This window comes from Planococcus citri, chromosome 3, assembly GCF_950023065.1.
Source record: "Planococcus citri chromosome 3, ihPlaCitr1.1, whole genome shotgun sequence".
Classification (NCBI taxonomy): domain Eukaryota; kingdom Metazoa; phylum Arthropoda; class Insecta; order Hemiptera; family Pseudococcidae; genus Planococcus; species Planococcus citri.
The window spans coordinates 53,751,956-53,769,084 of record NC_088679.1 but is presented as its reverse complement, the minus strand read 5'-3'; the positions used below and the strand labels follow the sequence as shown (position 1 = coordinate 53,769,084).

Sequence of the window (17,129 nt, the reverse complement as noted above, 5' to 3'; positions counted from 1 at the left end):
TAGTGGTACTATGCTGCTGTTTGGTGCTCGTATAAACATAGTTATAATATTATAAGCGTATACGTTTGCTTTCGCCTTTGCAAAAGTTACTAACGTTTTCGCGCTATTTTTCTCTCATGTTGCAGGAAGATCATACTAGGATCACGCTGCTGCGACGGTTTTGTCACCGATGTATTCGGCAGCGGAATTCGCCTCAACTTTGAACATTTTGAACTCTGTATCTACATCCGGTGATTTACTAATCATGAATTTCGAATTACCTGGCATACACATTGATCGGCTCGATTAATCCACTGGGTGGAATTCGCGGTCGCGGTCACCCCTCTCTACCCTCGACGATGGGTGTACATCGTTACAACTACACCAACGATAACGAGCAAATCGACTCGTTGCGAAATTTTCGCTACAACCAGCCGACTTCGTCGAAGGAAAATTCCGTCATGATCGGCAACTACAGCCACTCAGCCATCAGTCCACAGGTGATCATGGAACCTGGTGGCGTCGTCGATGTGCTGCAAACTGTCATCACGCACATAGCACATAACTCTACATCGTTCAGTTACACGCTGGACGCGACCTTATCTACGACCATATTACCGGGCAGGGTGAATAACTCATCCGAAGACGGTTACGCAGAAGCAATGTCGGATTTTCGGCATTCTCTACTAGTAACAGTATTATTTTGTGTCGCTTATGTATTGGTTTTTGTGATCGGAATTTTCGGGAATGTGCTGACCGTAGCTGTCGTTTGGCGACTACCAAGAATGCGCAGTGTTACCAATTATTTTATCGTTAGTTTGGCTGTAGCGGATATACTTGTGCTGGCGTTGTGTTTACCCGGCACCCTAATGTCCAATATATTTGTTCGTAAGTATTTAGCTCCGTAATAATGTATTATATTCGCTTATTAGATGTACAGGGGGTCCCATCGAACATAAGGAAAGGAATGCTTCGAAATTGAATACAATCACAGCCTAGAGTAGGTGTATGAAATAATAAATAAGGGTTTGAAAACTTGGTCAGAAACTACAGGATTCGATCAGAAAGAGAAACCTGATGTGGCATCCATCATAAGACTTCTTCTGAAACTACCGAATTGGAAATTGAATAAGTTACTGCTTCAAAACATTCAAAAATAATAATTTACAAGATACTTACTGATAAAATATTGTTATGGAGTAGGTATGTAGGAATGTATACACCTAATAGTTAATTGCTGAGTGCACTACTGGTATAGCGATATTCAATGAAGTGTACACCAAATTACCTCGGCTAGGGATTATTTAGAACATCCAACAAATAATAATTTATCACACCGAATTGATTCGAATATTTTATTGTAATCAAATACAAAACTTATAACCGACTCGGAGTTTAATTGGAACGAACTTTAAGGGGGGAATACCTTAAGAATTATGTTAACACTATACAAAAACACTTAAACCGTGGGCCTCAGCTCACTAGAATTAAGGACACATTGACTGGCAATCCGCGGACGATACCGAAAACGAACTACAAGCTGGTCCAGTTGCCAAAGAAGCTGGAAGGCTCATTTGGCAACTTGACCACGTCATTGTTACCAACTATATCACCTTATATGTAGGTGATGGAAGGGTTAAACTACTCTTTTACATTATAACGTTCGTTATCATTAAGGCATATCCGTCTAAATAAGTATTATAGTGTAACAATATACATAAATAAGTAAAAATATTGGCCTAATAACGTTTGAAGACAAACCAACAAAAAAAATCTCCTCCAATCAAGCCTGCAGATCATCAAAAAGGGAAGAAGTTGCAGTAGGTAGTTTAAAACCATGAAATAAATTATTCAACTCAACTAATACAAGTAGTCTACTTATCAACTTTGGTGTCATTTTTGAATACAAATATGAAGGAAAGTTCCACAACAAAATTATTCATTTCTGAAATTAATCAAGAAACTCTAGAAGCTTCATTGACAATTCGAGCCTATTAGCAGCTATAAGTTAGCGATTTTGAATAGGTGAGCCATAACCTGTTCTGTATACCGGAACCGAATCATGTTTGTCTGCAAAAGTTAGGTGATTACAAGGGGAAATTCAAAAATGAACGTAATTCCGGTTTTGATAGATTCCGACAGGAAATTTCAAATAGAAACACCCAAGAAGATACATAATTACATATTTTACACGAATATCTTTTGAACAAAGTATTTCGCAAAAACAACAACAACAACAACAACAACAACAAAAGAACTTTAAAAGTGCATCATGATGAAAATGAATAAAATGGGCTCGTTTTGGTCTCTTACGAGAATTTGACAAAAGATCAACCAGTACCGCCGTGTACTTTTCTGAATTCAACGAAGTTGTCCCTTGTTCTATAAAACATTTCAAAATACGATATCCTCTTCATGTGCTCATTGATTTCTTCACGCATTAAAATGACCTTCGTTTTTAAATTAAGAAATTTAATTCTCTAAAAATTGAAGGGTGGCAGAATTTTGAAGAATAATAATTATAATTGTCAATGTTGCGGCTTTTTTTACTTCCAAGTGAGGTTTCCCAACTGACAATGGTGTTTTAACCTATACTAAAATATAAAGAGTTTAGACGAATTTCGAGGTTTATTTCTCGAGCAAAGTGAGGGAAGTGACTGAAAATCGTCGAAGATCACTTTATTTTAGCCTACTAATAGGATAGGTAAATATACTTAATTTTACACCAAATGACAAGCCAAATTTCAAGAATTGAATTTCATTTTTCAATTTTTGGACGAATTGTGGATACCTAATTTAAATGATCTATTTTCCATGAAAAAGAACAAGATTGAATAAAATTAACTTGGAAAGCTGAGTTCAAGCTCTATTTTTGATTCTTCTGATCGATTAGTGCTGATTTTGAGCTTTTTGGAGCCTTACGCTAAATGGTGAGAAACCGCTATCAATCGATTTGACAGGTCAAAAATTAGGCCCGTACAAATCAAACACTGTGTTTTAACCTCAATTTGATCAAATTTTAATTTTGTTCATAAAGAAAAGCTCAAAGTAGAGCATTAAACCTTGAAATATAAACCACTTTGCTCATGCAGTTTCCGTTCAATTTTTTATTGCATAGGCAGATTTTCATTTTCTCAGATTTATCGCTGAAATTTAATTGTCAATTTCTGGGGAAATTTTAAAAGCTTCAAAATATTATGTACAAAATTGGAAAAGTATGCATCACATTAAAATTCTTAATAACCAAAAATTTTTCAAATACTCACCAATTTTTGAAATCGACAATCGATAAACAAAAAAAAAATGATGTCAGTTTATTCTAAAATATTTCCTTCGTTTTAGGAATGGTTCATCTTTCGACGATTTTGCATCACGAATGCGTAATATTCGAGGATAAACTATTTTTGAAATATGAAATTACTCCCTCCCTCCTCACAAAAAATATATAGACTTTGCAAAAAATTTCAACGAGCTAGTAGGAACAACTTGAAATTAGTTTTGGATTTTGATAACCATGGCATGTCTTAAGTTGATGCATCTCAATTAATCACTATGTACATTTGAGACGTCAGACATTTTTCCTGAAGCTCTGGGGCGGATTTAGGCATAGGCTAACCCTAGGTCAAAAAACTCTGGGGCTGCAAAATTTAATGGATTTTCAAAATTACAAACATGAGGTACCCGATACAAACAGTTCCTGGAACAATAAATTAACAAATAATTATGATACTTTTATGCTAAATGATTTTATTTTTTGGTAAATATAGAAACTTGGGCGTGGCCTGGAGAGGGGAAACCGGCATAATCGCTTCCTCTCCCTTGAAAATGAAATAAAACATACAGAAATTGACTTTTTCCATTTTTTCAACTGATTGTTTTGAAAAATTTTTGTTCTCGTTTCCTCACATGAGCGGTATAATTGTTTTCTTCATTTTCATAAAACGATCACAAATTATCAAAGGTTTCTAGAAAATTACCTCAAATTTTGATTTTTTTTATGTCTTCAAGTCTAGGTTGCCCTCTCTTTGGAAAAATCCTTGATACACCACGAGACCACGACTGTGTTCATATATCAAATTTCATCTTCATGCTTTCTTAAAAAATAAAAATTAGCTCTTTTATAGAACGTTTGAATGATGTTTTTCTATTCGTTTTTTTAATAAAACATCATTTTAACTACAATTTTCTCCAACCTCTTCCCGCAACATTGCATTAGAAAAATAAGTATTTTTATGGGGGAAATTTGGAAGATTTGGCAATCATAAAATAGCCTACGGCGCGGTGGCAAAATTCTAAGTCCGCCTCTGTCTGAAGCTGCAAGATTGGTAGACTTTATTGGTACTTAACAAAGAATCTTTATTTTTAGGAAATTCTATGCTTTTTGAGGACCTATAAATCTCGGCTTTCTGAAGCATTTTTTGGGACTAACATTTTTTCGGGATGACTTTCAATTCATAATGGAGGTTTCTATGAAATTTGGCGAAAATCTTCTTACCTTTTTCCTGGTCCACCTTAATACATAACCTACAAAGTAGGTCTCAGAGTGGAAAGAAACGCAAAAAAAATCGAAAAATGCAAAATTCGATGGAAATTTTTTTTCCTCTGCGGATTCAAAAAGTTGAAAGATTTTAAATTTCTTTTTTTTCTTACAAAAATTAGCACCTTTAGGTTCAAGCCTACACGTCGGAGTATCAGTTAGACTATATATACCACGCGCTATAGGTACCTACATACACTTCAGTATTCTCGAAAATTCTCAATTTTTAAATATTATTCTGTTGTACCGATACCATACCGACGACGACGCTTCTATTGATTCGCTAAATAAAGCGAACAAAATAATTTAAATATTTCTCGCATGGCGCTCGATGAATAGAACGTAAACCAAGTTGGCGCTTTTCGACGAAAATTTGATTTTTTTTTTTAACCAAACAAAAAAATGAGCAATACACTTGGAAGGTTTTTCTTATTACATTCGCGCCCTTATTTTGTTATCTGATCGACCTGCAGCGATACAATGTTGCCGATTTTGAAAGAAACAAAATGACAAAAACCGAATAAAAATGCTACGACATCTTAAAGTTTGTTTAAGGCATAAAATAGCTACCTAGAATTTTTTTAAAATATATGACGACGAGGTGTACACACGCAACTCTACGACTTCACGACTACCTAACTGTATGCATCAGAGTATAAGAAACTGCACACAACGGGCAATAAGACTGGGTGAGCTAATTCAAAAAAATACTTGTACATATTATGTACTTTTTACAAAAATTTAACTTTAGGGTCGCAATTGAATGAAAAACAATTCGCGAACACAGAGAACGCTTTTCGATTTACTTCTGTGGCCTGGGTGGGAGCGGCACCTGTATAGATATTAGATACACTAGAATGAATCAGAAAAATTGTCAACATTTAAAACATCGCTAACTGTTTCGTTATAAACAAAAAACTTTTCGCAAAACGTGGAAATTTCCGGTAGGAAATAAACCGCCAAAATCAAAAGATGTTAGATGATAAAATATAAAATGATAGCGAACCGAGTAGCTATAAAAACTCAAAATAGCGTGATCATAGAATGATAGACGATGCGACTGTGTGCACACGGATTACAAATAGTTTGAATTCTCTGTATAGAAATGTTGAATAGCTTATTGCATTTAATCTTGCATCAACCCGATATAATATTGCATTCCTTTGAATTAATCTTCGGTTGTTTCACAGAATTTACGTTTCATTACGGGCGAACTATAAGTAACACTTTTTCTATACTGTGACAAAAGTTTTTCAACAATAATTGAATTTGTTTCGAACTAATACTACAGTGTGGTGTGTCTGTGTACTAGCAAGCAATGCGATTTGTTAAACATAAAATTGCCCCCCTTCGCCGAATCGTCTCTTCCCCGTGCCCTCTTTGTCGTCAGTCTTTATTATAATCATCACACGGCCACCGCGTTACTTCTGTACGTTAGGTACACAGAACGCCCAATCGTTTTCGAATGCTTTGATTTCATTACAGTTGACATCTTTAAAATGAATCAGATGATAAAACTTCGCACTCCCTTTATAAATTCGTCGCGAGTTCCACTTTAAATGAGATATCTGGTATCTTTGTCGTCTGCTGCGATTTTTTTCTTCTTCTTCATCGGTACCGTCTCTCCCATACAGTTTCATATATCAACAAATAATGTCAAGGTTGCGAACTCGAGTTTAATTTAATTTCAAATACCAGTTGTTAATAGTTTTATTTTTATACCTACAAGTTGTTTTGGTACAGCAGCGAAGCATTCTACTATTAAACATACAATTTTTTTATCGCTCAAGTGTGCATGTTTGCATTGTTTGCCTATAATGCTTCAAATTTCAAGATTCTGAATCTTCTCCCTTTCTACCTCACACCATCAAAAAAATAAAAATAAATCTCAGAGCTCAGATTTGAAAAACCTGAGATCCAAAATCAGTAGGACATGTCACACACATTTTTTCAACTTTTTTCCAAAAACTGGAGTATTTGAAAGTAGCACTGAAGGATCTAATCCAAAAATTAGTAGATGTGTATTAGAGCTCCATGGTCAGTATACCTACAAAAAATACATTTTTTTGCATCTGCTTTGGCGAAATTCAGACAATGTAAAGGGAGAATAGCCAATATTTTGAACTCAGTGCCTTTAAACAACCAATACATTACAACACTTCATTTTTTCTTCAATTTTGAGAACGAATAAGTTTGAAAAAAAAATACTATAAAAAGGTCTTCACTGATACAAGCGTTTAAAGTGGGATGCGACATCTTTTGTAAAAAACATTGCAATGCATGAAGATTACGAGCCCCCCCCCCCCCCCCGTTCATCATCTAAAAGGTTAATGCGTGAATGGCTGAGGATAGTCATTTCACTGATTCATCAAAGAGAAAAACTGAACGAAATCAGAATAGAAGACTTCATTTCTATTCCAAGTTTGATAAGGAATAAGGCATAGAAAAGGAACTCGCGTATTTACGGCAAACTGGTTATGCAATTCTACCAACATCTTTAAAATACATATCATGTATTACCTACGGTTTTGTGCGTGATAGGGATTTGAAAGCAAAGTAACACCGCACTGTTTTATTAACTGGGTACAATTTTGATGAAAAATTAACACTTTCTACGTTGCTTTTAAATGAGACATTCTCAATGGAAAGGGTCACCTCTTTTCAATTTTCGGGCTAGATGAAATAAAAAAGTCGCGCGAAGTCACACGATCTATCGAATACTCTGTTATCAAAGGTGCTGAGTACGAATACGGTCTTATTTCTTGGATTTGACCTACATCTTCACCCGCACGTGCCCTTCACGTCTGGGTCAATGTTTTGGAAGAAAAAAATGAAATAGTATGATTTACCAAATTCTATGTTCTCAAAGGTACATAATATAACGAATACATACGATTTAATTTTTTCAATCCAACCTCTCCAGACGACCTTTCTTTCATCAGTCCCTCTACTTGATGACCTCATGTGATATCAAACATTTATGTACGAGCTCTTCTATGATTCTTAAACTTGAAAAACCACCGTTGCTTCTCCCCTAACCTCTGGATGAATTACATACAGTGGTTCTCAATTTTTCATCAAAATTGAAAAATAATAATATTTAATGAGGGTCATTCGATGTCTAATCGACCGAGAGTTTTGAAGTAATATTTTCAGATTTTACTGAGTCAATTTTTTTTTAAACAGCTGCCCACTCAACAATTCAAAAACCCATCATTAGAATCTTCCCAATCACTTTGAGGGAAAAGTGAAGATGCTTTGTTCAGTCTTGAAATATCCCATTGTAGGTACTCATTACTCAACATCCAGAGGGAATAACTTTATCACTTAGGTACTTGGTTCAAAACATTCCACAATTCGAAAGATCATAAAATCTGATTCAGAAACGTTCATCAAAATGTTCAAAATTTGAAATTTGAACTTTCAAATTCAAAACACTACTTTCAAAATGGCGTTGTAAGTGGGAGACAAAATTTTAAAATATGTAAAAATCACTATCGACGTAACTTTTGACGTAGTTTTGAAAAACACCAATTTTCAAAATAGAAACTCTTACCTAATGGAGGGAAGCATTTCCTATCCCAATTCGTGAGCAAATTTTGGGGGGAAATGTTAAGAGTAATGTGAGATATCAAAAGGTATGTTTTCAAAAACGCTGAACTCAAATGTGGCCTCATTTTTTCGATCCAACTCCTTCGTATTGACAAAATTATATGATACATAAATTGTAGGTGTGTTTTTGAAAGTCCCAAACACGAATAGGTATATACCATTAGCTTTTTGATTTAACCCTTACCGTGCTCCTATGCTTTTATTTGGTGTCCTTTAATGAGGATTCGAATGTTAAAAGAGATCGAGAATCCAAAAAAATAAAATAAAATTCGTGTTTAGCACATTCAAAAAAATAAAATTTAAAAGATTATACTACTTTATTTTTTATTTATTTTTTGGTCATCAACTCGAATGTAGGGGGGATTGGTTGGCGTGATTGAGAGAATCTTCTACGTACATTCAATTGTTTTCAAAGTACAAAACGTTACCTTTATAATTGAATATTTTCCAGTTGACCTGATTACTGAATAAATTCACTGAAAAGTGCAAAACCTGCAAACCACAACTTATGTATTAAATTGTCAAAGAACTCAAGATTGAAACTCCGAATAACTTTTTAAAAAAATCACTCATGAATATTTACCCCACTTCCAGTAAGTACATATTAGAGGTTGGGCAAACCTACATAATTTTAATTAAGGAGGAGCTGTCTATGTTCTTATGGTGGAAGGGTTCACTCCTGCGCCGGTCACTCTATGGCAGACCAGGTGTTTCTTTTACAGGTCATTGTTTGTACCTATTTATTTAATAATTCAATGATTTAACGAACTCATAGTAACAGGTGTGATATTTGAATTTAAAAAATAAACAGACGAAATGATTCAGCAGGACGGATCAATTGGCTACTTTTTCGAAATGGAAATGATACTAATTTAAAATATTCGATAATAACTCAACTGTTTCATTCAATATTTTTCAAGAAGACGAGAAAAAATTCCAATAAAATGTAATAATTTTCATTTTTCATGCGATTTAAAAATTGAAGGAACCGCAAGCATCGGCCATTTGGCCAATTTCGTGAAATAATTTTATTACAAAAGATCTAAATGCTATGCTATTTCTCCTCCAACCAGCATCCTCTATTCTTCCGTAACAGCTGGCATTACACAAACCATCATCAACTTGTAAACATTTCATGTTTTTAAAATAACACGAAAAAATTTCGCGTATGCGTTCTCAACCGTTTGAATACTGTTAAACCGTTCAAAAAATAGTTTTCACCGAGTTTAAATCTTTTAGTAATAAAATTTTCTCCTCTGGTTTTTTGTTGAAATAAAGAGAAAAAAAGGTTGTGCGAATAGATTTAGGTAAAAATAACACAAAGGAAGAATTGTAGATATTCATGTTTGAAACTATTTGATGGTGAATACAGGGGCATAGATATAGAAATATTTGCTAGATCTAGGGCACGTTAAAAATCATCAAAAAAATAATCTCAAATAATTTTCAAGTATGTACCTATTGGAATTTGTCTTACAAGTACATATCTGAGTTTCTGAGATTTACCTATAATTTATGATAGCTCCTTAAAAAAAAAACATTCCCAAGAAAATAATTTTTAAAAAGAGGTAAGTAAGGTTTGATTTTTTAAAATTGATAGTGAAAACTGAAAACATCTTATTCTCTCAAGTTAGATTTTTTAGAATCGATTTTTGGACTCTCAAATTGGTTTTTCAAAAATAAAAATTAGTGATACTGAACAGCACAACGTCGAGTTCGTTTGAATAAATTTTATTACATATTTTCATCTAGTACCCTGTCTCCTCCACCCAATATTACAAAATATTAATAATAACAAAATTAACCACAAATCATAAACTCGTTTCTTGTAACTTGAACGATGTCTCGCAATACTGCATTTTTCAATCACACGTCAACTTTCAGCAACTGCTTATTATTTCATAAAACCACTTTGTAATAAAATTAATGTTGTTTAGCTTAGAATAAATTCGAAACGAGAGTCGAGCTGTTTTTTAGAAAACAGTATAAACTCGAGAAAATTCCCTTCACGCTGTTTTTTCGAGTCGAAAAATTCGTCGCGTCGATTCGTCACATATAAATGATATGACCTAAAAAAGGGCTGAAATTAAAAATTAATCAACTACATATAGTTACATCGGTTAGTTCTATACGATTCTTCAGGCTAACTTCGGGTAAACATGTCATTATGATGTAGGCAATCTGTATAGTACGCGCACATCGATAACTAACCTACCTACTCGTCATTTTTGAAACAATACATTCCGAAGTCATCAAACTTTTCACTACATTTTATCATGCAATAATGCAATACGTCAAGGTCGCAGCGAGAAATTTATTATAACGCTCCAATGCATTGAAAATCAATCGTTTTTATCGTTCAAATAAACATTCTCGATACGGTACAGCACCTACCTATATTTATTAAACCGGAAAAATTATTTAGCAGCTGAAAATCCTACTCAAGATATAAGTATGTACTCAAAACTACGAAAATAAAAATTAGGTAGGTAATCGATTTACGTTCTATGTAGAAACGATCAACGAAAATATCCAAGAGAAACAATACTACCGACTATATTGATTTAACACATATTTTCCAACGATTGTAAACTCTCGTTCGTATAGGTATTATTTAAAACGTTTGTAGGGAATTTTTTCGCTTTCTGTTGCACGATTTGCAGCAGGATCGCAATCGTGAAAAGAAAGCAATAGTGTTTTCTCATTTGAATACATTAACGGCTCACCAAAACTCACCCCCTGTCACCATAATACCTCTTTATATGGTAGTAAAGCCAGCCTCGGATGATTTATACTAGACGTTTTATGTTCTCGCGTTATACAATCTTAACCCCTTACATTTTTTTGATTTCTAGGCACGTATGACACTCCACTACACCGTATTATGAATTTTTTTTTGTAAGATTCGAATTTACGAGAGGAAAAAAAGCGAAAAAAATTCCACAAAAAAAAACACTTTTCCCGTTTAAATCCTCGTTGATTTTTCAGTTCTCATACAAAAGAGGGAAACCATTTGTACACATAACTTAGCTACATTTGGTTTATCCTACGTATATATTTAGACAAATAAATTATTGAAAAATTCTCGCGTTTCGTTATCGCTATACAAAAATCGTTGAAAAATATAACCATTTTCTAACTACCTAAATCTTAATGCGTTGAAGAAGAAAAAATAAGATAAACGATGCGAAATGGCGTGAAAATTGCGATATATCGAATATCAAATCATACTATATCATTTAAGGCACTTCACATTCGCCATCTTAATTGTTTTATTTTTGTTCTTATTTGATGAGTTATTATTCCCTAAGGACGGTTAAAATGGGAAAAGATTCGTCGTTAATATTTTCACATTTATTTGCGCGACTTTATTAACGATATTCAAAGCAATTTTTACATTTATAGTGTGAATGAACGTGGATACCATTGAATAAATCATAAACAGGAGCATTGGTCGTTATATGCGACAAACTTTGGCGGATTTCGCTACATACAGCGTACACGCAGATACATATATACGTATAGGATTTCGTATTATAATACACCCATTTCTGTAAATTCCCTGCATTTTGGTTCATTCGGTTTGGTTTCGGCGATGGTAATAGTTGTTTATTGTCACAGTAACAATGAAAATATAATAACAATAATTCTTTGTGTATCGATAATGGAGATAATAAAGTAATAACGTAACGATTGTTTCATCGTCATCTAATAACCATCGTTAGGTTAAGGTCGAACAAACGCACTCTACATAGGACTATTTTTTAGAAGCGAGTAAAACATATCTAATCTACCTATAATAATATGCCCCAAAATAACGTTGTCTGGAATCATTGCTGGAAATAATTATTTTATATCGAGATTAATTATACAATGTCATTTTCTGTAGCTTATTATCGAAATAGAAACCACTTCGATCTTTCAGCAGTTTCTTCAACGAATGCTTATTAATTGTTAGAAAGGGGATACCTATTACAATGTATTGGGCGATGGTATTTTGACACGTTCTGAAATTGAAAGCTATCATAGTTTGCTTATTTTTCTTCGATCACTCAATTCCGAGTAAATCATTGCAACCAGGGAAAAATTTGGTATTTGAGCTTCTTCAAGACGTTAACTTTGCACTTCCTCTTTTAAAAAAAAAATCGAGTACCTATACCCAATTTTTTTCCAATACAGAATGCAGAATAAAAAATCTGGGATGCGATGAAGCCCCACGATGATCATAAAATTCTAAATTTCGGATCAGAATTTCCTTTTTTCAATTTTAGCAAATCTTAAAAAATTCACTTTTGCATACGAATAGGAGCATAAAAATTTGAATCAATTGAGGTATGAAACTAATGCTTATAAGTGAATGAGCGTCCATTTTCAACTTTTCGAACCACTTGAGGGCTGTTTTGAGTCGTCATGAAGCATCCAGCAGACTTTTGAGTTTAGTTTTACTATAGAAAAACACTTCTTGAAATGGCTCAAATAAAATCTTGACCACTTCTGCAAACTTGAATAATCGTCACCCTTGGCATTTTAGCAATAATTTTTTAATTTATAAGAATCTTACCCCCGACAATCCATTTTGAAAAAAAAAAAACAATAAACAAAAAATTTATTTTGATTTAAATGGGTGAAAATGGATTTGTGAAAATGGATTTTGGAAAATTGAGCCTAAATCAATAAATCTATTGGAAGTGATCACAGAAACAGTTTGGTAGCTATAGCTATCAAGATCGCTTTAATAAAAGCAAACAATCGTACTTATGATAGTAATCAATTTATTTGAGCAAATAGATGAATATTTTACTTCCCTTTTCTTTATAGTTTTGATGGCTATAAATATTTTCACTTAATTTAAAAAATTAAGAAAAAATGAAACATCAAACAGGAAATAGTGCAAAATTATCCTTCAAAAATACCACTTCACTAACGTTAAAAAAGATTTTGATTTGATTGATAACACAAAAATGTTGATTACGAGTAATTTGGGCCCTAATTTGTATAATGAATTTGTTCCGTTTTGTTCTGGTTTTCAAAAACCTAAAAAAAAATTCATTTTTATAAAGTTTTTTAAACACCATTTTTGTTGTTAGATTTTTCAGATTTTAGTTTCATTTTTGAAGTTTGATAATTTCATGTTCGATTCCCAAAGTTCGCGGAGTTTTCTTGTTTTGTCTACTTGTTTGATTTAAGTTAATTGAAACGATTACTTGTATCACAGAAATTCATTTTGGAACAAATTTTTGAACATTGGTTGGATATATGTACTTAATTTTTTTTTACCAAAATAGAAATGCAAAATTTTTATCATGCCATTAAAAGTTGCGGTCAAAAAAAAAATAAAATAAAAAAATACAACAGATAAAATTTAAAATATTTCTTTCTTTTGATAACCTTTAAATAAAATTTACAGCATCTATCGGAATTGAAATACGTACCTAATCTGATGTTGAAAGATGAACCTGAAGGAAAACATAAAAATTATTATTATTTTTTAGTTTTGGTTCTTAGTTTTAAAGCTTTTGTTTTTTTTTCGGGTTTCGTTATCCAAAAATTTTGTTTCCAATGTTACCTACCTATTTCATTTTTTTCCTCGTTTAGTTTCTTTCGGCGTTTACAACCTTGATGCTATTCTAATCACGATTCTGGCTGTTTCATAATAAAAGGGTAAGGTGGGCCCTCATACTTGAAAAGTTCGAATTTTATCGCTTCTAACACGATCCTTAGACTAAAAAACAATCGCAATTCGACCTTTTTGGAGCCTCCAGTGAGTTTTCAAATTTCTTCAGAAATTTCAGGTTGCTCTTGAATGGGCAAAAAATACACGATTAAACTCACCAGACGATATCTTGTAGAATAAGCCACTTGTTATAGGAAAATCTTTTTTCAAAATTTTATTTTTTTACATTTTCTGGAATATAAAAATTGGTCAAAAATTCACTTTTGAGCTCACTCCCCTAGAATTTCGCGGTAACCATTCAGAACGGTTGAGAGGGTGTGCAATAAACTCTGATCAATGTTATAGGTGACAAAGTTCATTTTTAACCCTTCCAAAGCGATTTGAAATAACTGGAGAAAATTAAAAAATCACTGCAGGCTCCAGAATGACTCAAAATTAGTAGTTTTGTTGGTCCATGGGAGTTGATATTATTCACATCGGTTTACTTTAATCAAACAATTTTAGGCCTACATAATTTCATAAAAAAGTCAGTTCATTTTAAATTTTTAAAATTTTCAAAAATTCACCAAAAATCCAAAAAATGAACTTGAGCCCCTAAAATTTTCATTACAGGGATTCTACGACATGCTCTTTCTACCCAGCTTGGTTTCTTTCAAATCGGAGAGTGTGAGTTCAAAAGGTAGCCTAGTAAGGTTTAACTGTAAATTCAACAGTGTGACTAATCAATTGTGAAAAGTTTCGGTAATTTTTTTGACGGCAGAAGCATTTCCGGCACATTTTACAAAAATCTCGGTGACGATACGTCGTACCTCGAAATTCCCACTGTACATTAATTTTGCTCTTCAATCGAAGCACGAAAACTGCCTGATAAGAAAAAAAAAAGACTTCAAAACCAACTTAAGCGCATCGATGTTCCAGCCGGCCACATGCGGTTTTTAATAGCACAGTCAAGCTGCGAAACAACACTATTACCCGATTAATGTACCAAGTAGAGAACTTGCTGAGCTGGTTGCTCACTTCTTATACTCGTTTAATTCTTTTTCTCGGATTCGGCACCGTGGATGACTCAAATCGTAATCATTTGAAAAATGACATAGCTGTTGCGTACTACGCTGTTGATACAACATTTTCACATTCAATGTCTCTGAGTTAGGTATCAGCGATGTAGACACTAGACAACATATCTTGAGTTTTCGTAAGAATATTTGCCTAGCTCCAGCATCGAAGGGACTGGGTTGTGCTCACTAAAGACATTTTTTCACACTCCTCAGCAATTTCAAACAGCTTCGTTTTCAGTACCTAAAGTAATTTTCAAAAATTGAAAAAATGTCACTTCTTCATAATTTCTATTTGAAAAAAACCCGACTGTACGTTACATAAGTTAGCTCGTCGAGTACAATAAGCCTACGCAAGCAAACACGATTACATCGAAAATTTCACAGCTTGACATTTATCTCGCAGAGAAAAAAATTTCCGAAAGCAACCAAACGTGATGATGATAATTTATATTCTTATACGGGTCCATTCGACAAAATATTTTTCCATTTCGAGAACGCTAACGCTGAAAAATCGGCCCGAAATTGAAAAAATGTGACGAATATTCGCCCACAGAGGGTTAAGATCTTGAACTTGAAAAATTTATTACGTTTTGGAACGACTTCAAAATAGTGACAAAGTAGCCAACAAATATCAACTTATCCGCCTTCGCGATGTTTTATTCGTTCGATAGAAAAATGTCGGTGCTTCTTATTTCTTTCCCGCGTCTTCTTCACCTTCCATCGCATCATTTAAATACAGATTGTTTTCTTTTTTCCTTCTGCATTCTCATCTTGGCGTACTTGAAAATACACCAGACGTGCGACACGCGAAACATTCGATGCGTGGGCGATATACTCGTATACTACGAGTACATACTACGAGCGTATAGTACATGGTAATGCGTTTCTCTTAAAGTTTTTCCATTTTCCGGCCTTGTACACAGCAGAAGTTACTTTATTGTTTTCGCATGTAAGTAGACGAGCGCAATGAATTTCTTAGGACGAGAGCGAGGTAATTGTTTTTTCGGTATTTGCGTATTTAAATGAATAATTTAATCATCCGACGAATACACAAATAAACACTGTGAAAAAGACAGCGAACGAGGAAGCAAAAGAAACCAACACATAAATACCAACGTAGGACGTAAGTGTATCAGAAAAACACCACCACCACGACGATCTCCCTTCTACTTTGCAGTAATGCTTTATTAGTTTAGGTACAACCATCAAACGATATAATATGATATTATGATATTAGAGGTTAATAATGTCATTACTTTCATATCGTTAACGAGATTCGCTCGCTTTTTGATTTTACTGTAAAGTACACGAGTATACTTGCGCGAATATCAATGCAAGAAAGTGAATAACAGAGAAAACCGAAATAACCCAGACTAACACTATACAAAACTGAAAAGTGCGCGACAGGGAGAAAAAAAGGGCGCGTTTAAATTACGATATATGTATCAAGTGAACTTACAGTACACAGCGTAAAGGAATGAAGCAAAAAGATAGGTCAAAAGTCCAGCTCTTTAAAGTTTCTAAAGTCTGCGAAATCTCATTTACATATTTCGGGTCACGAAGTATTTTCCCTATATACTTCAAAAAGATCTTTAAAAATCGTAAAATTTTGTTTCCCACTTGAAGTATGTTATTTTTTGCGGTGCGAGATTTACTCTTAAAAATATTTATTTTCCACCATGCCACATACGAGTATATACGATACGGGTCCACGAGCGCGTATATCTACATATAAAATTGAACGAATTAGTAAATAAGCGCGCGGTTATAGCACTGTATCAGCACAGGGCTGAAAAAAATACTCGATATTTTTTTAATCCACTCAGCATTCGATAAGCTTTAGTTCAGAATAAATATTATTTCTAGTATTTTTTTTTGCGCAATTGGCGAAAAAAAACCTCTTCTCTCTTTTTGTTTTTCCGTCATTTTTTCATATTTAAATTATCTAATTCTTTTTTCCGCCTTTCGACCATTTCCATCCTCTATATTTTCGTAAATATTTTAAATCTTGACCGATTAATTTTTTCCCTTTTTTAAAAGAATTAAGTAAACAAAATTTATAAGAACAATTGGGTACTCTTTAGTTGAAGGCTCTACAGAAAATCTTGGATAAATTTTAGGTACGTCTACGTACCTACTACAATACAGGGGTTGCTAAACTTACAATACATTGTATAATCGATTAGGTAGTTCATTTTGTTAATTCGTTTAAACAATAAAAAGAGATGGCAATCAATCGATATGATAAAATAATCGAAAACGTGATAGC

The 17,129-nt window shown here is 33.5% G+C and overlaps 1 protein-coding gene and 1 long non-coding RNA gene across 3 annotated transcripts in view; one reads left to right on the top strand and one right to left on the bottom strand.

The window, feature by feature from the left end:
* The window catches only part of LOC135840556 (neuropeptide SIFamide receptor-like), a 92,612-nt gene that overhangs the window by 8,717 nt on the left and 66,766 nt on the right, over positions 1-17,129 (top strand). For both annotated transcript variants that reach the window (XM_065357161.1, XM_065357162.1), the window contains exon 2: positions 126-867. In XM_065357161.1, coding sequence (XP_065213233.1) covers positions 339-867 — 529 coding nt within the window. In that variant the 5' untranslated portion in view covers positions 126-338. The remainder of the gene's footprint in view (positions 1-125; positions 868-17,129) is intronic.
* Positions 1-17,129, bottom strand: part of LOC135840559 (uncharacterized) — a 120,440-nt gene that overhangs the window by 68,745 nt on the left and 34,566 nt on the right. The window lies entirely within an intron of this gene.